Source organism: Gobio gobio (genome assembly GCF_949357685.1).
Source record: "Gobio gobio genome assembly, chromosome: 14".
NCBI lineage: Eukaryota > Metazoa > Chordata > Actinopteri > Cypriniformes > Gobionidae > Gobio > Gobio gobio.
This window is the reverse complement of record NC_137107.1, coordinates 8869740-8893750: the sequence shown is the minus strand read 5'-3', so window position 1 is coordinate 8893750 and position 24011 is coordinate 8869740. Positions and strand designations below refer to the sequence as shown.

The following is a 24011-nucleotide window of genomic DNA, read 5'->3' as shown; positions in this document are numbered from 1 at the left end:
AGAATGAACACGGCTACTTGCATGTTGTGGCATTACTGTCAAGTCCATATCGTAAAAGTCTTTTTGCAAAGCCTGCGCTGAAACTGCGACTGATTTACCAAATAATCCACAGTGAAATATAACGAATACAAATAAATAATACTCAACTGAGACTCACATTGTTGAAAATAAATGAGCACTTGCATTTGGAAGGTAATGTTATTTTTAGTCCAGTGATCCTGTATCGCTCTTCTCTCCTCATCATCTCACTAACACGCCAGTGGGCGGGGCCAAAGTTGCAATGATGAATTGACCATTAATGCGTCAATACAATGCATCTGTGTTGTGGTGCTCTCTTGAACTTGAGTTGGTGATTAATATTTTGTAAATAAAGTGGTAAATTATGTTTTTTGTGCAAACAAAGTAGGCTTGCTACGATAGTCGGTGTTACCGGTGTTCAGACTCAACACCGCTTACATCACTTGCCAACCGTGGCACCACCCCACCGTCGTTTTTTTTTTTTTATCCTAATAAAATAATTTAGTTCAGTTAGAGAACAGACAATACAAATTAAAACTGAACGTGTCTGCTTAATAAAGCATGACCCGACCATGAGTCTCGGCAGGAGTCATTCATCAGATTTCATTCATCATGTGAGGAGCTGACTGAGATGATCGCGGAAGATTTGGTTTCAAAGCGAAACGTAGAAGCGCCTATTTAAGGAAGTTTGTTTTGTTGTTGTGTTTTTCATATAAAATAACAGGCTAATGAACCCACAATTCAAGCAACCCACCTCCGAATTGGCGCTAATTCAAAACCGAAAGTAAAATGTGCACGGCCGCACAGAGCGCGCATTGTTTACTTTCGTCTGTGACTCCGTCTCCGAGTCCGACACTCTGAGAGGACTTAACTTTTGCCTCGCGCTCGTTCGTTCGGACCATGGTGCGGACGCATCGAGTATAAACAAGGGTTCACGGACGAATTGTCTTTCATTCATGGCATGCGTCTCACACATAGACCGATCAATGTCTGATCAGTGCCCTGACTACTAGGGAACTGTTGAGACGCACCCATGGCCTCACAGAGCGCGCATTTACAGACAAACTTCATTCATGGCCTCACAGAGCGCGCATTTACAGACGAACTTCATTCATGGCCTCACAGAGCGCGCATTAACAGATGAGCTGTCATTCACGGTGTGTGTGCGCACTGGTGCGTTTTCAGTTCAGTTTTCAGTTGCAGTCGTGTATGTTACTTTCGGTTAGATAGAATTAGTGATTTACAAGCCCCCGCCGGTGATATCGGTATTACCGGTGTTGTCACACGTCGATTAACCGGTGGGAAAATTTCCTCACCGTCACATCCCTAAAACAAAGCACTTGCATTGCTTCATAAAATTTAGGTTAAACCCAAGCGGCAACCTCCTGCAGTTTCTCTTGAAGCCAATACAGAAGTGACTTAAACTGCAATTCATCGACTGGCCACTAGAGGCTCCAGAAGGAGCAGAATCTCATTAAGCTCATGTTAAAATGCCCAACTTTACAGCAGAAAAAAAATAAAACATGTTTACAGTCTGGTACAAATTGTGGTTTTGGTCTATACGGCTTATTTTGCCCTTCATGACAACTGTGAGGGGGTGAATTTTTGTATAACTCATTTGTTTACAGTATATAAAGCCTTAGAGTTCTGCATAATTAAAGGCGTGGCCACTTTGAGTGACAGGTGGATAGCCATTTATCTGCTGTCTGTTAGTCATCGCATCCCCTCAGCTCCAGCCACGTCCCGCCTCTTTGCCCATTTTCTGTTATCCGGGAGTGACACACGATGACGCGCTGCCAAGATGGCACTGGACAGTTCGTCCCTACTTTACGCTTCAAAACTGCTCTTCATAATCCTATGGGTGACGTCACGGACACTACGTCCATATTTTTTTTCAGTCTATGGTTAAACTACTGGAGTCACATGGATTACTTTAATGATGTCTTTACTACCTTTCTGCGGCTTGAAAGTGGCAGTTGCGTAGCTCCCAATAGAGTAAGAGAAAGCTCACAGATTTCATCAAAAATATATTTATTTGTGTTCTGAATATGAACGATAGTCTTATGGGTTTGGGACGAGATGAGGGTGAGTAATTAACGACAGCATTTTCAGTTTTGGGTGAACTAACCCTTTAATCTTATTGTAAATTGTGTTTTTTTTTCTATCGTTTTTTTTTCCAACTCCTCAGCCATCACAATCTGTCAATGCATCATCATCATCATCATCTCATGCAGACACTGCCAGTGCAGTTCACTCCTATAGAGGTGGGATATTGCCTCCTCAGGGGTGTCCTTGTCCAAGGGTGTTTTGTGTGTGTGTGTGTGTGTGTGCACATACTCTACACTCAAACATGTACCATTGCCACCGAGGCAATGAGCCCTGAACAAATGTTCTTTCATCAAAAACAACACACACACAGACAAAAATAATTTCCATTATTTTGTTCAGTTCTGTCATCCATTTTTTTCATCAAAATGGATCAATATCGATCCATGGATGTGAAGAGGGTTATGTTATATCTCATTTTCATCAATAGATGAAGCTGGAGGAAAGGTGGACAGCATAATAATGGCTCCCAAGGACGACAGCTCGTCCAGGCAACAGCAGGGCCCAGAAATCACCCACAGCGACATCTAGAACGCCCGCTGCTCTAAGCGCATGGTTATGAATACATCAACGCACATATTCCCTCATACCTGACATCCACTACATATAATAATAGACTGCACTGAGCGTACATGCAAAAAAAAAATATTAGTGGATGCTTCACACAGGCACAGAATGGAAGAAAAAAAGATAAGACACACAAAAAAGACACCTTTCACAAGATAGTACTTTGATATTCAATGCGTTTTCTCAGAGGTTTCCATTTCATTGCTCAGGAAAGTCTCATGTACTCATGTTTTGAGTACATTTGTTGTCTGTAAACTGATTGGAAGATAAAAATAGACATATTGTTAGTAGTAGCATACCACATATCTTGAGCACCCCTTCCTCGCCATCAACTGTTACAATGAAGAGTTATCTCCTGCAGTTAACACAATGACTCTTTGTTGTAACAACTGATGGCGTGCTGGAGACTGGTTTATATCGGCAATTGCGGAAGAGTGGAAGGAAGATGCACAAAATTAATATGCATATAAACGTTTTTTCACATTTAAATTTTAGTTCACATTTAAAGCCTTTGAAAAAGCCTTTGTGTTGCCTGAGATATTGTCTGAGATCTCTTCTTATATTCCAGGAAATTTAAACCTAAAGTCTCCATATAATCTCATTGGTGTCTCTGAGAAACTATCGAGATTTTTAAGAGGTCTTATTTGGACACTTATCTTGACCTAAGATGATTCAATCAATTAAGGGCCCTATCATTCACCCGGAAATGCGACGCAATGCGCAACAAAGTGTTTTTTGCTAGTTTCAGCCCGATGCAATTATCATTTTCATATCCAGCTCCACATTCTTTAAATAGCAAATGCACTGGCGCCCATCTGTTCACCCATGGGCGTGCTGGTCTGTAAACCAGGTGTGTTCCGGCGCATTGTTGGCTCGCTGCTAGTTTGAGGAACTGAAAACGACTGCGCCATTGACCAACAAAAACCTGGTCTGAAGTCAATAGTGCAGTATTTTTAGTGTTATTTAAAGGCTGTGTTAGTAATATGTGCCTATAGGTGGTGCACAGCGTGTGTACACTGCTTATTACACGCACAGCACACACACATTTTTAAATATTAGAAATAAAAGGATTCCTCTCTGCAGAAGCATTCAGTCTTTCCGCTCGCAAATTCCTCCATGGAAATAAGTGAATCCTCAGATCATTAAAATAGAGCCCCATGTCTTTTCTGTACTGTACTTTTGGTAACACATTTTAGGGTTTAGGCCGTGTATTAAGTATTCGAGTATTCGTATGTATTTTTTACTAAAAGTGTGATTTTATGTTTACATTTACTTGTTTCCACAGACACTGAAACGTACAATATTGACGTATTGACAGCATTGAAACATAAAATATTTATGTATAAACAACTTTACAGATGTACAAATGTGTACGAATTAGGGCTGCACGATTTGGGGAAAATATCGAATTGCGATTATTCTGTTTAAAATTGCAATTTGCGATTTATAAATGTGTTTTTGTTGTTGTTTTTTTTTCTTACAAATTAAAAGTGTGTGAATATGTATGTATGTATATGTAAGTATGTATGTATTTATGTATGTGTGTGTGTGTATATATATATATATATATATAATATACAATTTTGGGATTTGATATAGTACGACTAAAAATAATTATTATGATTATTATTATTGCTAATAATATATAATAATATTTAACAAATAAGAAATATTACTATTGCAATAAAACAATATATTTTTTTAATAAAAATTAAAAAATAGAGTATTTAATAATAGGTATAACAATATAATAATAATAATGATGATATTAAAATTTTATAATAAACTTATTTTACAAAAAACTGCAGGGTTACCTGTTAACATGCAAGCAGCCTATGACTAAAAATCACTAGAAATGTCTAAGGATTTATTATAAATTAAAATATTATATTATTATTATTATTATTATTATAAAAATCTGTGCTATCAATTTCTTAATTTTTGTCAGGAATGGTATGCAAAATCAAGAACGAGTTTATGTCTTTAATATGAAATATGAGCCTCTTATACATCCACTGTGGGGTAAAACTCCTGTACACTGGAGAAAAACATATGGATTGTCAATTACATTTATTTAGAGAGAAGTATTATTTAAAAAAAATTGTTTACCCAAAATAGGATGGATTGAGCACTGCTAGGCACGAAACACACTCATGTTTCATTCACACTGTAGGCCAGAGGGCGCCCTCGAGCAGAAACGCCACATACGCCTCAGAGAGAAGTAATATAATGATGTTTGTTTTCAGGAAATCCCTAATGTGAAGCTCGCGCTGTGTAGCTGAATAAAAAGAAGATAGAAACACTTTTATTAAACATCGACAATATATGGTGTGTTTGAGTTCTTCTAGTCTTCTCGGATATTTTCATAATAATAAAGTATATTATAATGCAGTGCTATTCGACATAGACTTCATCACTGTATAGAATACTATAAAATAATGAATCGCTGTGATAAGAAGCCACGTCAGCTCACAAACACTCGACTGACGATATGAAGTGAGTTAAAATGTGTTATTAAACGTTGTCTTTTTTAGTTTTTTCAAACGCACGTTATAAGCGACTCAAACTCGCAGTCTTTCAGACGGAGCAGCGTTTACTCCTGACCACAGAGCCACTCTTCACTAACACACTGGGCATACATTTATTTCATTAAAATCACAGCCTTTACGCTTTCATAATCGCACATAAGCCACATTTCGATTAATCGTGCAGCCCTACGAATTCTTATTTATGAATATTAAAACCATTAATATTTTGATTCTATTGGCATCGTATCAATAGTAGCATTTATTAAACACAGTTTACTCATCTACTTAATTTGAAATTAAAGCATTTTGATCTGTTCTGTGTGAGTTTTGCTGTAAACTTGTTTCGAAGGATTACATACAGTAATGTTAAACAAGACTACACTTAAAAACCTTAAAATGTTTTACATTTCTGTAATCTCTTAAAAGCAGTATTATGTAATATCTTGTAATATCATGTAATATTTTGTTTGTCGTGTGACACAAAAGCTGTTTTCCCAGTGTAGTCCTATGCTGTAAATGACAACAAAAACTCAACATAAATTCACAAACGTAATCAATTTTATTTGTGCGCTATAATCCAAATCTTTAGAATCCATAAGATTGTGAACAGACCCAAATTCAAGCCTTTATTCAGTGATCTTCGTTTGGTCATTTGGACTACTTTTGTTACCGCTTGGAATTTTTTTTCAATAAATTATTGTAATTACACCTGTGTGTCTGTTATGTTTTTAAGAAATGGCTTTGGGTAGGTTTAGAGGCAGGAGTGAGATTAGCAGTTCAAAATATATTTTTAATTCTATATTGTTATTAAAATGATCTTTTTCTACAGATTTCTGTCCATTTACGTTTTTTTTTTAAATATTCTGTGGTCATGTTTGGTTTTGGGGGTAGGGTTATGGGATGTAAAACCTATCTTTAAAATGTTAAAAGGACAGTTATACAAATGTCTTTATATGATATGATATAAAAGATTTGTAAATATTTTATTTAGCTGTAAAGACATTTACATGTAAGTGCTGTCAACACGTTTATATTGTACGTTGCAGTATATATCCACATGAACAAAAATGTAAGTTTTGTACCTGTAAAGGTTGTGTATTAATACACTGAAAAAATATATTTTTATAGCTTGTTCAAATTGCTTAGTTAAAATGAGCTAAAGCAACACATTGCTATGCATTTTGATTTAATTTGATTGTGTTCAATCCACTTAAATATAAGTCAAATTGAAGTTAACTCAATCCGTTTGTGTTGAGATTACATGAACGACTTGTGTTGCATTAACTAAAACTGGGCGGGGCTTGTTAGTTCCCAGCATGCTTTGCATATGGCTAAATCAAAAGAAAGTAAATGTTATTTTATATGTAAACTTGATATTTTATGTATTTTTGAGCAAGATGAGAAAGGGCCAGACTTGATTGTGTTTAATAGTTAATTATGTTGGAATTATTAGAAGAATTTAAATTACAGTGGGTTACCATTGTGGAGAAGAGTGGAACATTTGCTTAGGCTATGGACTAATGCAACTAATGCTTAGCATTTAAGATGCTAATGTGTGCTATTGCTAGCAAAAAGTTTCAACCATCTATTGCAGTATTATAATTCAGTTGTGTAACATTAAAATATATGAAATTGAAGTGGATGAATGAATATATGAAATTGAATGCCTGAATCATGCCAGGGAGCCATATAAAATTCACTTTGAGACTACTTAATTGGGTCTCTTTAAATGTATTCATTCCATGATGTTGAAGTTACATGAACAAATTAGGTTTGTTTAACTTAATTGATTCATGTGGGACCGATGAACACAATTAAATCATGTAAATCCAACACACTTTTTTTACAGTGTACATACATATTAACAATGAGACCAGGATGGCACATGGTAATTAGTTTCTTCATTTTAGCTAAATCCTTGTCCCCCAAGTAACCATATCAATACTGGTAAAGCACTCTGTTCTTAACATTCAATTCAAAAGGCCTCTCACTAAAATGTTTACCTGCAATCCAAAGCATTGGGCATGTCTGTAACTCATTGCCAACCTAACATAAAACTTAGAGGTCTCTTAAAAAAAAGGAGGATGGATTCATCAAATTGAGGGCACAAATTGATTTAGAAAATGCCATGATTTAAATAAAATACAGAGCAAATAAGTAAAATGTGTCCACAATGAGATAATTAATTAATCTCACTTTAGTGAAATCCAGCCCCCATTTCCCTCACCCAATACATAAATTCAGATTTTCTTTGCATGAAACGTGCGTCAAATCACAGCTGACCAGCCTTACGCATCACAATGGCTGTGCGTGTCTTTTTTTCTCACTTCAGAGACATAACATTTGTGAAATGCACAGGGGAAACATATGGCATTTCATTATAGAGCCAAGGCATAGTGTGTACAATCTGCTCAAAGAGTGTCTAAATGGTGTGGCGGCCAGCTACATCTTTATCTACAGGGACACGCTCCTCAGAACTGAGATCTAGTTTATATTCCTTCCCTCTTCTAGTGCTGATGGAGCTCTGATTGTATGACTTTTGAGTGTGATGCTTCATTCGATTGTGCTGCTGTGAGTTCAGAAATATCTAGGGTAAATCTCAGCTGGTGTGTGAACATCTGGTTGAATTTAAGGGGACAGAATGTTATCCTATGATAAAATGAAGGCAATCAATTAATCATATTATTATTATTATTATTATTATTATTATTATTATTATTAGGGGTTCAAGCACAAAGTGCTGAAACCCTATTGTTATTGTCAGGATTTTTTTATTATTATTTATAAAAGTAACTACATATGCTAATTAAGTAAAATTTATCTCTATATATAAATATAGAGAGAACACTAATTGATACACTTATTATTTTGTGTTAAATTAAAGGTGTTTTTTTCTATCTATCTACCTACCTACCTACCTACCTACCTACCTACCTACCTACCTACCTACCTATCTACCTACCTACCTACCTACCTACCTACCTACCTACCTACATGCCAATCAGACATAACATTATGACCTGACAGGTCAAATGAATAACACTGATTATCTCTTCATCACGGCATCTGTTAGTGGGTGGGATATATTAGGCAGCAAGTGAACATTTTGTCCTAAAAGTTGATGAGTTAGAAGCAGGAAAAATGGGCAAGCGTAAGGATTTGAGCGAGTTTGACAAGGGCCAAATTGTGATGGCTAGACGACTGGATCAGAGCATCTCCAAAACTGCAGCTCTTGTGGGCTGTTCCCGAGTGGAAGGAACAAGGAAAGAACAGTGGTGAACTGTTGGCGGCCGAGGCTCATTGATGCACGTGGGGAGCGAAGGCTGGCCTGTGTGGTCCGATCAAACAGACGAGCTACTGGAGCTCAAATTGCTCAAGAAGTTAATGCTGCTTCTGATAGAAAGGGGTCAGAATACACAGTGCATCACAGCTTGTTGGGACGGCATAGCCGCAGACCAGTCAGGATGTTGTGTAGGAACATTTGTTAGTGGACATAGCTTGTTTTTATATATTTCTCACATGACACAGAAGATGTTGCATTTGCAGATCACTGCAAGACAGCACTCCACACAAGCTCCACAAATAAATAATGTCGCTTTCGGGCGGAAACTTTGTATCTCCAAAAATGCTATAGGAAGTGGAAATGAAAAAAAAAAATGGAATAGTATTTTTCTTAAATGTTTTGTCCATCATTAGAACCGCTGCATCTGATTCCATTTTCATCAAATTACAGGTTATAAAGTATAGTAGCTCTGTGGGCGCTCAGTTAGTTCTGTCATTTGGCCAAAATCTCATGTTATAAAAGATGAAGTTTTTTCGCACAGGCTATTTCAGACAGTACTGGTTATGACTTGACGACAAATGCTACACTAAGACACTCTTCTCTGCTCCTCAAATACATAAAACATTAGCCTTTATATATTTAGTGTTTCCTGAGTAAAGGCTGTACTTATTCAAAGAAGCAGGGGTCCATTTTTCATACCTGGCTTAATACATCTGAGATGATATGACATATGCCAGATCTTCTGGGATTGGGATAACTGATCTCTGGCTAATTTGGTTCTTCAAACGAATTTGCGGATTTGATTAAAGTATCGAAGTTGTCTGAGATCACTGTGCTTTTGTGTGTTCATTGGAAAGGGCAGATATATATCAGTACTCAAAACCATGATCAGCAATGCAGAGATTGACTTGCGGCAAGACAGCAACGTAATTAAATCATCATGTTCAAAAAGAACATCACACACCTGATGAAAAAATTGACACATTTCTGGACCTTTATTTGGAAACAGCCAAGTGACCAAAATGACAATAGTTATACAACCCCAAATCAGAAAAAGTTGGGACAGTATGGAAAACGCAAATAAAAAAAAGAAGTGATTTCGGAATTTACTTTGAATTGTATTTCATTGCAGGCAATATGAACAAAAAATATTTCATGTTTTGTCTGGTCAACTTCATGTCATTTGTAAATAGGCATCCTTTCCTGTCATTCAGACCTGCAACACATTTCAAAAAAAGTTGGGACAGTAAAGCATTCACCACTTTGTAATGTTGCCATTCCTTTTCACAACACTTAAAAGACGTTTAGGGACTGAAGACACCAAGTGATGAAGTGTTTCAGGTGTAATTTTGTCCCATTCTTCCTGCAAACAAGTCTTAAGGTGGGCAACAGTACGGGGTCTTCGTTGTCGCATTTTGCGCTTCAAAATGCGCCACACATTCTCTATTGGAGACAGGTCGGGACTGCAGGCAGGCCAGTCAAGTACCCGTACCCTCTTCCTCCGCAGCCAGGACTTTGTAATGTGTGCAGAATGTGGTTTTGCATTGTCTTGTTGAAATATGCATGGACGTCCCTGGAAAAGATGTCTTCTTGAAGGCAGCATATTATGCTCCAAAATCTCTATGTACTTTTCAGCATTAATGGTGCCTTCACAGAAGTGCAAGTTACCTTTGCCAAGGGGACTGACACAACCCCATACCATGACAGACCCTGGCTTTTGGACTTGTTGCTGGTAACAGTCTGGATGATCCTTTTCTTCTTTGGTCCGGAGCACACGGCGTCCATTCCTCCCAAAAAATACCTGAAATACTGATACATCTGACCACAGTACACGTTTCCACTGTGTGATGGAAAGTCGACGGCGAAGAAAACAAACTTTTGATGGACCAAACTGTTCTCATATCGCTCTTCAATGAATTAGACGAAGACCATGCCAAAATGAATGTGAGGCTGTGTCTCCACAATGCTTTGGCCTATTGGGAAAAAATGTCGTACCTGTCATTGCAAGCATGGCTTAAGGGTACTTGCAAAGTTTAGACACAGCGCCACCTACTGGTGAAACAAATATGACTGTTCTTCTTAGGTGTGCATGCTGAGTCGACTGTTAATTTTCCCATGTTGGCCATTTTGGGCTTCTGCCATTTTGAATTCTATAGAAAAAATGCTATATCTTATGAACACGGACCATGCTGACAAAAAGTTATTAGAAATGTACTGCATAACAGGAATGCATAATATATCAAATAATAATTCAATGTATTATTTACATAATTGTCTGTTTAAAGAAATTGCATTGGAATAGTTCTTGTTTATCATGTGTTGTCTAGCTGTGAAGAAAGAATATTTTTCACTTTGCACAGACTTAGCGAATAATAAGTCCCAGTCTTTCACTTAGCAAACTCATTCTGCTGCTTCTGATGTTTAATTAATAGGAAGCCTTTAAAAAAAAATACTTAGCAGAGAAGATTAGAGGCTTCACACTTTTCTCAGTAGTCATCAAGATGCTGTCATTTCTTCCCCTGGTCAATGCACACAAATAAACAACAAAAACCTCCCTCAGAGAAAAGACACAGTGAGACAGAAGCGTGAATAACAGTCATTTACATCACAGTCGCGCTGAGCTTCCAGTGGCTTTCAAATTCTGGCCCCTCCAATTCACAGAGCGCTGTCATGAAATAGAGAAGCAACTTCAAATGTAGATGGGAGGAAAGGATAAAACAGGCGTTTACAGAGTTCAGCCTGCCCTGCTTTCATTCTAAAACTACAAAGCAAAACACCCAATAATGCATGTAGGCCGCTTCCTATTGATTAATATGCAACAAAAAAAAGACCCCTTAAATGCTCGATGCATCTAAAATTGAGTCCCACAGAATCACTACATTTGAAAGCATTACAATCACAAGAACTGAACCCGAAAAAGGCCCCTCGGGTCAGCTGGTTCTGAGACTTACTAACCCGACTAACTCTACTAACACTAACCAGTCTCAGACCAGCACTGCTTCACATCCAAAAATCAAAATAAACCGAAATTATCAAACAAGCTGAAAAATACATATCTGGAACACTAGAATCAGGACTAAACTAAAACACAAAGTAAATTACAATTCTGTCAAACACTAAAATCAAATTGTGAATTGGAAGAATATCTCCAGAGTGTCGGAGACACAAAGCAGAGACGGGTACTGACCGAGTACTGGCTCAGTGAGCACAGTCTAGCCATTGAGAAAGAGCTGGTTACCCAGAGAGCATAGGGTGTGTGTTCACTGTAGGACAGGAGAGATTGAGACAGAGATGCTCTTCCTCCTTCACTAGCTATGTTTCCATCCAAAGTTGCGAATGTAACTTATGCGCACAATTGCAATATCGCATAAAAGATTTGCGAATAAAGCACCGTTTCCATCCAGTGAGTCAAAGAGAACATAATCGCCACTTCCTGATAAACTACAGCTAAAAAATCACTAAGAAACATAGGAGAAGCCACCATATATAATACTTTTCGTAAAGTGGGGCAAAAAAGTATTTAGTCAGCCACCAATTGTGAAAGTTCATCTCAATACTTTGTTATATACCCTTTGTTGGCAATGACAGAGGTCAAACGTTTTCTGTAAGTCTCCACAAGGTTTTTACACATTGTTGCTGGTAGTTTGGCCTACTCCTCCATGCAGATCTCCTCTAGAGCAGTGATGTTTTGGGGCTGTCGCTGGGCAACACAGATTTTCAACTCCATCCGAAGATTTTCTATGGGGTTGAGGTCTGGAGACGAAGCCTCTCCTTCGTTGCCCGTGCGGTGTGTTTGGGATCATTATCATGCTGAAAGACCCAGCCAAGTTTCATCTTCAATGCCCTTGCTGATGGAAGGAGGTTTTTACTCAAAATCTCACGACACATGGCCCAATTCATTCTTTCCTTTTACACGGATCAGTCGTCCTGGTCCCGTTGCAGAAAATCAGACCCAAAGCATGTTTCCACCCCCATGCTTCACAGTAGGTATGGTGTTCTTTGGATGCAACTCAGCATTCTTTCTCCTCCAAACACGACAAGTTGAGTTTTAACCAAAACGTTTTATTTGACCATATGACATTCTCCCAATCTTCTTCTGGATCATCCAAATGCTCTCTAGCAAACTTCAGACGGGCCCGGACATGTTCTGGCTTAAGCAGGGGGACACGTCTGGCACTGCAGGATTCGAGTCCCTGGCGGCGTAGTGTGTTACTGATGGTAGCCTTTGTTACTTTGGTCCCAGCTCTCTGCAGGTCATTCACTAGGTCCCCCCGTGTGGTTCTGGGGTTTTTGCTCACTGTTCTTGTGATCATTTTGACCCCACGATGTGAGATCTTGCGTGGAGCCCCAGATCGAGGGAGATTAACTTGTGCGAGAGAACTTGTGGGAGAGAAACTTGTCTTGCTTTCAGAGGCAGATGCTTGGGAATGCAGTTGTGTAAGACAGTTAGGAGGGAAATATACAGAGCATCTTCAGATGCTTTGCAAACAAGATTTTTTCTGCTGGTTAGTACAGTTATGCTGTTACATCGCGAAAGTCACATGATTTTGTTTTATGCTTATCAAGGAATTTATTCGGTAAATGCATTTCCATCGTAGTTTATGCGCATGTTTTCGTATCGGATAGAAAATGTATCTGACTCAAACGAGCGCACAAGTTTTTTATGTGCATTTTTAGAATTTATGTGCATCTTGGTGATGCGATATCCCAAAATGCACATAAAAATATGTGGATGGAAACATAGCTACTGTCACATTCAAACCTCTCAATAAGCAAATTCGTAAACTTAATAAAAAATGTTACAGCCATGACTGAAGTAGAACAAATACAGATAAATAGGAGCACTAGGAGAGGTACAGTGTGTAGTGTGTTACCCTTCTGTCCACCATAGTGACCCTCAGTATGTGTGTTTGTGAATATATATATATATATATATATATATATATATATATATATATATATATATACAGTATATATATATATATATATATACAGTATATATATATATATATATATATATATATATATATATATATATATATATATATATATATATATATATACATATATATATATATATATATACATATATATACACACACACACACACACACACACACACACACACACACACACACACACACACACACACACACACACACACACACACACACACACACATACATACATACATACATACATACATACATACAGTGGGGAGAACAAGTATTTGATACACTGCCGATTTAGCAGGTTTGCCCACTTACAAAGCATGCAGAAGTCTGTAATTTAAATCATAGGTACTCTTCAACTGTGACTGATGGAATCTAAAATCCAGAAAATCACATTGTATGATTTTTAAGTAATTAATTTGCATTTTATTGCATGACATATGTATTTGATACATCAGAAAAGCAGAACTTAATAGGAGTTGGTACAGAAACCTTTGTTTGCAATTACAGAGATCATACATTTCCTGTAGTTCTTGACCAGGTTTGCACACACTGCAGCAGGGATTTTGGCCCACTCCTTCATACAGACCTTCTCCAGATCCTTCAGGTTTCTGGGCTGTTGCTGGGCAATACAGACTTTCAGCTCCCTCCAAAGATTTTCTATTGGGTTCAGGTCTGGAGACTGGCTACGCCACTCCAAGACCTTGAGATGCTTCTTACGGAGCCACTCCTTAAATGCCCTGGCTGTGTGTTTCGGGTCGTTGTCATGCTGGAAGACCCAGCCACGACCCATCTTCAATGCTCTTACTGAGGGAAGGAGGTTGTTGGCCAAGATCTCGCAATACATGGCCCCATCCATCCTCCCCTCAATACGGTGCAGTCATCCTGTCCCCTTTGCAGAAAAGCATCCCCAAAGAATGATGTTTCCACCTCCATGCTTCACGGTTGGGATGGTGTTCTTGGGGTTGTACTCGTCCTTCTTCTTCCTCCAAACACGGTGAGTGGAGTTTAGACCAAAAAGCTCTATTTTTGTCACCACATGACCTTCTCCAATTCCTCCTCTGGATCATGCAGATGGTCATTGGCAAACCTCAGACGGGCCTGGACATGCGCTGGCTTGAGCAGGGGGACTTTGCGTGCGCTGCAGGATTTTAATCCATGACGGCGTAGTGTGTTATTAATGTTTTTCTTTGAGACTGTGGTCCCAGCTCTCTTCAGGTCATTGACCAGGTCCTGCAGTGTAGTTATGGGCTGATCCCTCACCATCCTCATGATCATTGATGCCCCACAAAGTGAGATCTTGCATGGGACCCCAGACCGAGGGAGATTGACCGTCATCTTGAACTTCTTCCATTTTCTAATAAACAGTTGTTGCCTTCTCACCAAGCTGCTTGCCCATTATCCTGTAGCCCATAAATAAATAAATAAATATATATTTTTTTTTTATATATATTAATTTATTTATTTTATACAGTGGGGAGAACAAGTATAAACATTGTGTGTTTTTGTCTGTTTTGGTGTCCCTTAGACCTCTGCCTTTAGGCCACAGTCCTTCAGATAATAAGAGGTTAGCATGGTTCGGTACACACACACAAAGTCAAACTGTGCAAAACTGTTTCAGCCTGACATTAATAAAACATAATCTTGTTTATAGCCTAATTTTTCCATTTTTGACACCTCATTTAAAATCCTGAGATAATTACACAGAAAAATGTTGCGTGTGAAATAATCATGCTTCCCTTCTGAGAACACCAAATGAGACTATTGTGAACTTCCATGCTGGTCTATTGAACTTGGCATTGTTGGTATTTTCAGATAGATTGGAAATGTCCATGCATCAAAATAAATCAAGATTAATTTCCTAAAAGGAGCTCTCCTATTGCATCCCACTTTTGTTTATTGGATCTCATTTAGAACTTAAATTTTAGAACTGAGTTGAATTTCCGGGACAAAAAACATCTAAATAACAGAGATGTAAGAGCTACTATAAATTAAATGGAATTTAAAGTTAACCTAATAAACATTCTGATGCTCATAGTTTTCAGGAAATGACAGAGAGTGCCTACTGAAATAACACCCTTGGTAATGCATTTGCTGCATCTCCTAAATTTAAACTCAACAACTTAATGAGAATGGACTTCAGACAGCTCTAATTGTGTCTAGTAATTGTTGCACTCACATGGTGACCCTCTCCATTTAATTACGGTATATTTTAAGGATGGTCACCCATTGCAGAAAAACTAGCTGAACTCTGAAGATGATGTCAACACTCTGATGAGGTTGAATAACAGGTGCTGTCCCATTAGCTGATTCTTCAGAAGACACTTCCCAAAACCTCTTTCCAGAGCATGTTACTTACTGCTTAAACATACACTATATTGCCAAAAGTTTTGGGACGCCTACCTTTACATGCACATGAACTTTAATGACATTCCATTCCTAATCCGTAGGGTTTAATATAGAGTTGGCCCACCCTTTGCAGCTATAACAGCTTCAACTCTTCTGGGAAGGCTTTCAACAAGGATTAGGAGTGTGTTTATGGGAATTTTGGAAAAAGAAAATTCACAAATGTACAGGTGGCAACTTATCACGGTACCGCTTGAGTTCACTGAGCTCCTGAGAGCGACCCATTCTTTCACAAAGGTTTTTTGAAGCGTCTGCATGCCTAGTGCTTGATTTTATACACTTGTGGCCACGGAAGTGATCGGAACACCTGAATTTATTGATTTGGAGGAGTGTCCCAATACTTTTGGCCATGTAGTGTATCTATCATGCCCAAAACAGCCCATCTGAATTAATAGTACACCCATAAAATAAAATTCAGACCCACTTTATATTATACTTGATACAATGTACTTATTGCGTACATATGTTGTTACATTGTACTTACATTTAATTGCAACCTAGTTACGAACAAAGGCGGAGTTTATCTGAGACTGGAGAGTAGGTAAATCATGGGCTAATTTTCATTTTTGGGTGAACTATCCCTTTAAAGACTTAAAATCATTTTAGCTCAACACTCACTTTCAGACAGCAGCAAGTGTTCGAAATAACTTCTGTTTTTTTGATCCAATATAGATTCTGATCAGCATATAAGGCAGAAATATTTATATGTGATGCAAAAGACTATGTACACTACTACCATTACTATAGTAAACATGGTAAATACGACTGCATGAAGAAGCCCATCTGAATTAATAGTACACCCATAAAATAAAATTCAGACCCACTTTATATTATACTTGATACAATGTACTTATTGCGTACATATGTTGTTACATTGTACTTACATTTAATTGCAACCTAGTTACGAACAAAGGCGGAGTTTATCTGAGTCTGGAGACGGCAACGCCGCGGATGATTTCATATACCAGCTAACATCAGCATTAAAGGGATAGTTCACCCAAAAATGAAAATTAGCCCATAATTTACTCACCCCCAAGTCATCCTAGGTGTATTTGACATTCTTCTTTCATTAGTTATATAACAAAAGTCCAGGCTAATCCAAGCATTAGAATTTGATTTGAAGTCCATAAAAAGTGCATCTATCCGTCAAATAACTGCTCCACGCGGCTCTGGGGTGTTAATAAAGGCCATGTGGAGCAGTTATTTGATGGGCAGATGCACTTTTTATGGACTTCAAAAACAGAGCAACTGTGAATCAAATTCTTATGCTTGGAATTGCCTGGACTTTTGTAATATAACTAATGAAAGAAGAATGTCAAATACACCTAGGATGACTTGAGGGTGAGTAAATCATGGACTAATTTTCATTTTTGGGTGAACTATCCCTTTAAAGACTTAAAATCATTTTAGCTCAACACTCACTTTCAGACAGCAGCGAGTGTTCGAAATAACTTCTGTTTTTTTGATCCGATGTAGATTCTGATCAGCATATAAGGCAGAAATATTTATATGTGATGCAAAAGACTATGTACACTATTACCATTACTATTGTAAACATGGTAAATACGACCGCATGAAGAAACCAGACAAATCACATAGGCTATCACAATCGTGTATTTATTTTATCTGTCAGTATGTCTCTTTATACCAGACTGTCTGATATCCATATTTAGCTCCGCATGTCATAAAATAAAGCAACTCCGGTTTTTGGGAGCTTCCTCTGTTTCTCCGACTGTATTGGGACTGTCACTGAAGAGAGTGCTAAAGCTCCTCAGGTCGTATTTTTCATTCTAAATGTGATGTAAACACTGCCCTGTGACTTCAAGTAAACAGAAACAGACACGACTGAATAAGTACGTTCCTCTTTCTTTAGAGAAATGACGGTGAATACCATTTTATCTCTGTGGGACTAATGTGTAATATTGAAATAAATTGATTCATTATGATCAATGTATCACTAATTGTAAAACTGTGGTAAAACATCGATGCTTGGGTTTTGAAACTTTAAGTAAATGACAAAAATGGCAACAAACACCTGCTTTTATCATTTTCGTTTTGCGATCTCGCTAGTTTCCAGTGATTTCTTTCTGATTAGTTTTCTGATAATATTTTCATTTGTTGGGGAAATGTTGGGTTTGTGTGACGTTTGTTCGTGAGGCGTGTTCTGGGCGGGCTTCGCACTGGCCCAACAGTGGAAAAGTGGCTAATGAGTATTTCTTCCACGAAACACAAAATTGGAATTTTACATACACTGCTATTTTACATAGAATGGCAGTTCATAGTGGCCATGTCTGTCAAGCTCCAAAAAAAAGAAAACAACAACTGTGTCATAAAGTACTCCACACACCTTTCTGCAGTTACACTCACCTAAAGGATTATCAGGAACACCTGTTCAATTTCTCATTAATGCTTATTATCTAATCAACCAATCACATGGCAGTTGCTTCAATGCATTTAGGGGTGTGGTCCTGGTCAAGACAATCTCCTGAACTCCAAACTGAATGTCCGAATGGGAAAGAAAGGTGATTTAAGCAATTTTGAGCGTGGCATGGTTGTTGGTGCCAGACGGGCCGGTCTGAGTATTTCACAATCTGCTCAGTTACTAGGATTTTCACGCACAACCATTTCTAGGGTTTACAAAGAATGGTGTGAAAAGGGAAAAACATCCAGTATGCGGCAGTCCTGTGGGCGAAAATGCCTTGTTGATGCTAGAGGTCAGAGAAGAATGGGCCGACTGATTCAAGCTGATAGAAGAGCAACTTTGACTGAAATAACCACTCGTTACAACCGAGGTATGCAGCAAAGCATTTGTGAAGCCACAACACGCACAACCTTGAGGCGGATGGGCTACAACAGAAGAAGACCCCACCGGGTACCACTCATCTCCACTACAAATATGAAAAAGAGGCTACAATTTGCTCAAGCTCACCAAAATTGGACAGTTGAAGACTGGAAAAATGTTGCCTGGTCTGATGAGTCTCGATTTCTGTTGAGACATTCAGATGGAAGAGTCAGAATTTGGCGTAAACAGAATGAGAACATGGATCCATCATGTCTTGTTACCACTGTGCAGGCTGGTGGTGGTGGTGTAATGGTGTGGGGGATGTTTTCTTGGCACTCTTTAGGCCCCTTACTGCCATTTGGGCATCGTTTAAATGCCACAGCCTACCTGAGCATTGTTTCTGACCATCTCCATCCCTTTATGACCACCATGTACCCATCCTCTGATGGCTACTTCCAGCAGGATAATGCACCGTCACAAAGCTCGAATCATTTCAAATTGGTTTCTTGAACATGACAATGAGTTCACTGAACTAAAATGGCCCCCACAGTCACCAGATCTCAACCCAATAGAGCATCTTTGGGATGTGGTGGAACGGGAGCTTCGTGCCCTGGATGTGCATCCCACAAATCTCCATCAACTGCAAGATGCTATCCTATCAATATGGGCCAATATTTCTAAAGAATGCTTTCAGCACCTTGTTGAATCAATGCCACCCAGAATTAAGGCAGTTCTGAAGGCGAAAGGGGGTCAAACACAGTATTAATATGGTGTTCCTAATAATTCTTTAGGTGAGTATATTCCAAGTCTTCTGAAGCCATACAACAGCTTTGTTGGAGGAACAGACCAAAATGTACCTAGTCCTTCACCATTGTTCCATTCTGCATATTTAAACTGGCACACTGCATTGAGTTATGAAACGCACAAGAACTAAAGATTGCGTTTGTGTGCCATTTTTAAATCTAAATGTCAACACAAATGAGATTTCAGAGCTTCGCCAGAGGGAATTTGTGAATAACAGCATATTTTCGTCTATTCCTCACAAAAAGCTATCATTTGACTTGATTTATTTGATTCTAATGATTTAGTGTGGTGGGGTTTTTTTGTCCTTTTTTTGGTCATGACAGATATGGCCACATTTATTATTATTATTAACAATTATTTTAAATGTTAGCATACAAATACATCTTGGTACGTAAGCTTCCTCTCAGTCAGAAGCACAGCAGAAACATCATCCGTCCCCACCCACACTAGCTTACTGTACACCATGATGCTCATTAGCTCCAAGCATTTGACAGCCACCTCCACTGAGATAATGTAGGATAGCAATGGCGACGGCTATTTTTATGTTGTTTGCTGCCTCATTGTAGTGTTTCTGATGGCACACAGGATGCATATAGTTATCCCAGGCTATGAGCAACACTCAAACTTCTAGCCAGAGTAAATGGATTACAGCTGGATTACAAATGGATTACTCCTTCAAGTATCCCAATAACTGCCCTGATAAAAGAACTATGAGGAGAAGCCTAGACCTTTAAGAAGTCCTGCTGATCATAAAAGTCATACTGTCTAAGTCTCAGAGACTCGATATCTTTTAAAACTTTCCAGAACTCCCTTTAAGAATGGTAAGAGAAAAGCATGGAAGCCCGCCGGGTGTTGCATGGTATTTCATAATAAGCTTAACAGCAAGAGAGCAAAACTGAGATTGGGTATATCAGTCTGTAAACATAGAAACATTTCATCATCACCTCTGAGGTACATTTGGACTGGCATTTAGCACCATGTTCCACAGACATATTTTTCAGTCTCTTTTAATAATGAGCATGTTAGCAAATTTTTTGAGCCGTTTATTTATATATATATAAATTTACTTGCCTACAATGGGCCCCATTTTAACGCAGGTGCACTTAGAGCGTGTCCGAATCCACTTTTGCTACTTTAACGACGGAAAAAAACGTTCGCCGCGCCAGGCACATGATCCAAAAGGGTTGTACCTAGTCTCTTAATGAGTCATGGATGTGTTTTGGTTGTAACATGCAATAAACCAATCAGTCTCTCATCTCCCATTCCCTTTAAAAGCCAATTGACCTATCGGTAAGCCCCTCCCCTCGAACACAGATGAGCCAATGGCAGTTGAGTATCAGTTGCACGGGGACCGGAACTCGGACATCTTTAGGTTTCAACGCCGCAGAGAAACATTGGAAAATCTGAAGCTCTCATAGGTTTGATGGTGTTTATGCTACAAAAATGGTAAAACGATGTGTTTGGGATATTTTAACACTGATTCCAGGTACCCTGAGAGGATTTTCTGGTTGTCATACTCTCATTAAGTTACGATTAAAGTTAGTGAGTCCCTGCTAACATACAAACCAAAATAAATAACTGTTCTCACGTCATGTAACGTTAACAGTGTAGGTCAAAAACACATAAGCGAAGGTCTGCATTTCAGGGCATCTCTCCATCTTAAGATGGTTAAATGTAAATTAATTTAATCTAACCCTGCGATACATGAACAGTGTTGATCCTGGATGTTGTCATCTGAGTTTGTGATGACCATAACATGAGGCATCTCCCGCTTGCATTGAGATCTGTAAACCCTCGCTTCCAAATTAATCTCCCACCATGTTTATTTTAAAATCTTTGATATATCCCTCCATGGCATATTTAAGTCCCACTTGAATGCTCCTCGACGAGAGGTGGTCTTTCTGTGTCACTGACTTTATTGTGATTTTTAACTTCTAATTTGTTTTTGTTTACATTCTGGACATTTCTGTGAGTTTAGATATGTTTAAGGCCTGCATGATCTGTCTTACTAAGGAAGGACTCCTATTTTGATGGGTATTATAGTCTGTGAAGCGATATGGGTAGTTAAAGGGAGAGCTCGCACTCACAGTTTATCGGAGTTGTTTTCAGATACAAATTTTACAGTTTATTAGCACCCCTGAAAAGGCATAATGTCTGTATATGTTTGTTTACTGTCAGTTGTATGAGTGTTTTTGTATGTATGTTAACGATAATGCAACAGAGAGAGAGAGTTTGTTTATGAGACGTAAACATGAAAGGATTCCTCTCTGGAGAATAGTATTGCCGGAGAATAGTATTGCCGTGGAGAATAGTATACTGGAGAATAGTATTGCCGTGATTCGATAGTAGTTCAGACACCTGTCACGCCTGTCGTGCTGAGGTGTTCCCCGTAGCGTTCTAGGACGCAGTGTCTTGTTCCCTGAGAACAGGGAGGTTACATACATAACCTGATACGTTTCCTCCTAATCTCTAACCTTTTATCATCATAATCTCTTCCATATACCTGTCCAATACAGGGTCCAATATGTTTGTTGTTTGCGCAGACTCGCGCAAACGATCTGCTCTGCACTCTCATGTCTCTAGTCTAGACCAGAGCCGTTGGTATGTGTGTGTGTGTGTGCTGCGGCAGTGCGCGTGAAACTAACGTGAAACCAGATTCATTCGCCTCAACTGAAAGCATATTTACACTGTCTGAATCGTTCGCATATATAGTGCGCTATGTGCCTTTCACCATGTAGAAAATAGTAAATGTGTGAACAACTGACCAATTTCAGCCGCAACTTCAGTGTCTATTTATAGTATGGGGGGGCTTCAGATTCTAGAGAACATTTGATTGGATAGAAGATGTGATGAGAAGGTGAAGTCTGCGATGATGTCATCAAAATCTGATTAATTTTAACAGAAGTGAGAGACTGTACGTTTTGAATGCTTATATCTCCTAAATGAATTTTGTCATTGTTTTGGAACACTCATAACCTTAACGCTAACATAGTCATACTAAAAGCTAAAAAAACTTGATTTCAGGGGGCATTTAAGCCCTCAGTTTTCCTCAGTTCCTTGCTGTGTATTTTCTTTGCTTTTGTGAAGCTGTTGGGTTTCTCCCTGCTCCTGTGTGTTTTGCTTCATTTGGATTATTTAAACTTATTTTGCGTGTATAATAAAGTTAAGCTGCATGTAGGCTATTGGACCCACATCTCATCTCCTTGCCTGCTCTGACCACAATAATTATAGGGTACATTATAATATAAGCCAGGGGTACACACCAAAAAATACATTTAAAAAATGCATATATAAAATAATAAGAAACTGCTAGTAACTTTCACAAACAATTACTAAGACGCAGCACATATGACATATTCATTAAAAATGAAATTCTGAAGTACAAAAAAAATGAAACTGTATTTTCTTGTAAAACGTACAGTACTTCTTTGTAATCTTTGTTTTATTTATATATAAAATATATATATTTTTATATTTTTTCACAGTGTTAGACCAGTTTACAGATTTAACCATTCAGAAATTAGATATATGGATGAAATTGATATCATGCATGACCACCACCAGGACTGTGTAAAAAAAATAGGACAAAAAGGACAAACATATTTTGAGGTAAAATGTATACATTTCAGATTTGATTAGATTTGAATTTCAGAACAACTTAGAACATTATATCACAATTTGAAATGAAAACACAGAGTTACAAACATTAAAAGCAAAATGTGTTACAACCATCCCTAGTTTAACCAGTCCCTAGCTCACTTATGCATGCTTTGCATTTTGAAATGCCTATATGCAAAAAGTGTAATTGCACATTTGAAGGTCAATAAAGAAGCTATTTGATAGTCATGTAACAGCATGCAGAACGATGAACGATGCCTTTAAAGAGTGATGATTGAAATGGCTCCTTTTTGTTCAGCAGAGTCCCAGTGTGCTCTCTGTCAATATACCGGTCTCCAGGGTTTTCCTTAGACCTCAGCTCCTTATCACTCATTTTTAACCTGATGTGCACTCTTGCTTTTAGCGTTATATCATCACATTTTAAAGCCAGTCATGTAATATTAACCCCCAAAAGATTCAAAAATATTCCCTAAACTAACTTCTTTCTCTGTCTTTCTTACATTGTCTTTAGACCTGGCAATTCACGTATATCTTCTGTGTTTATGGTTTGTGTTTTTCAGGACTACACATTGACTATGTATTTCCAGCAAGCCTGGCGAGACAAGCGTCTGTCCTATTCTGAGATTCCTCTTAACCTGACGCTGGATAACAGGGTAGCCGATCAGCTGTGGGTGCCGGACACATACTTCCTGAATGACAAGAAGTCTTTTGTACATGGTGTAACAGTGAAGAACAGAATGATCCGTCTCCATCCAGATGGCACTGTGCTTTATGGGCTCAGGTAACAATTCAAAAGCATCTATCACCATCATCACCTAATAGCAATTTATCTTCCATTCACTATTTTGCCAAGGCATCATAATCCCCATGCCAGAATATACGCAGCAGATGCTTTTGATTTCCAAGTAAATCAATGCATCTACAACACTATTTTTATTTCTGTTAAG

General features: G+C 38.3%; 1 protein-coding gene across 1 annotated transcript in view; it reads left to right on the top strand.

Annotated features, from left to right (window-relative positions):
• gabrb2b (gamma-aminobutyric acid type A receptor subunit beta2b) overlaps nt 1-24011 on the top strand; it is a gene marked incomplete at its 3' end in the record, with an annotated part of 190312 nt that overhangs the window by 56852 nt on the left and 109449 nt on the right. The window contains exon 4 of the mRNA XM_079834025.1: nt 23625-23845. Coding sequence (XP_079690151.1) covers nt 23625-23845 — 221 coding nt within the window. The remainder of the gene's footprint in view (nt 1-23624; nt 23846-24011) is intronic.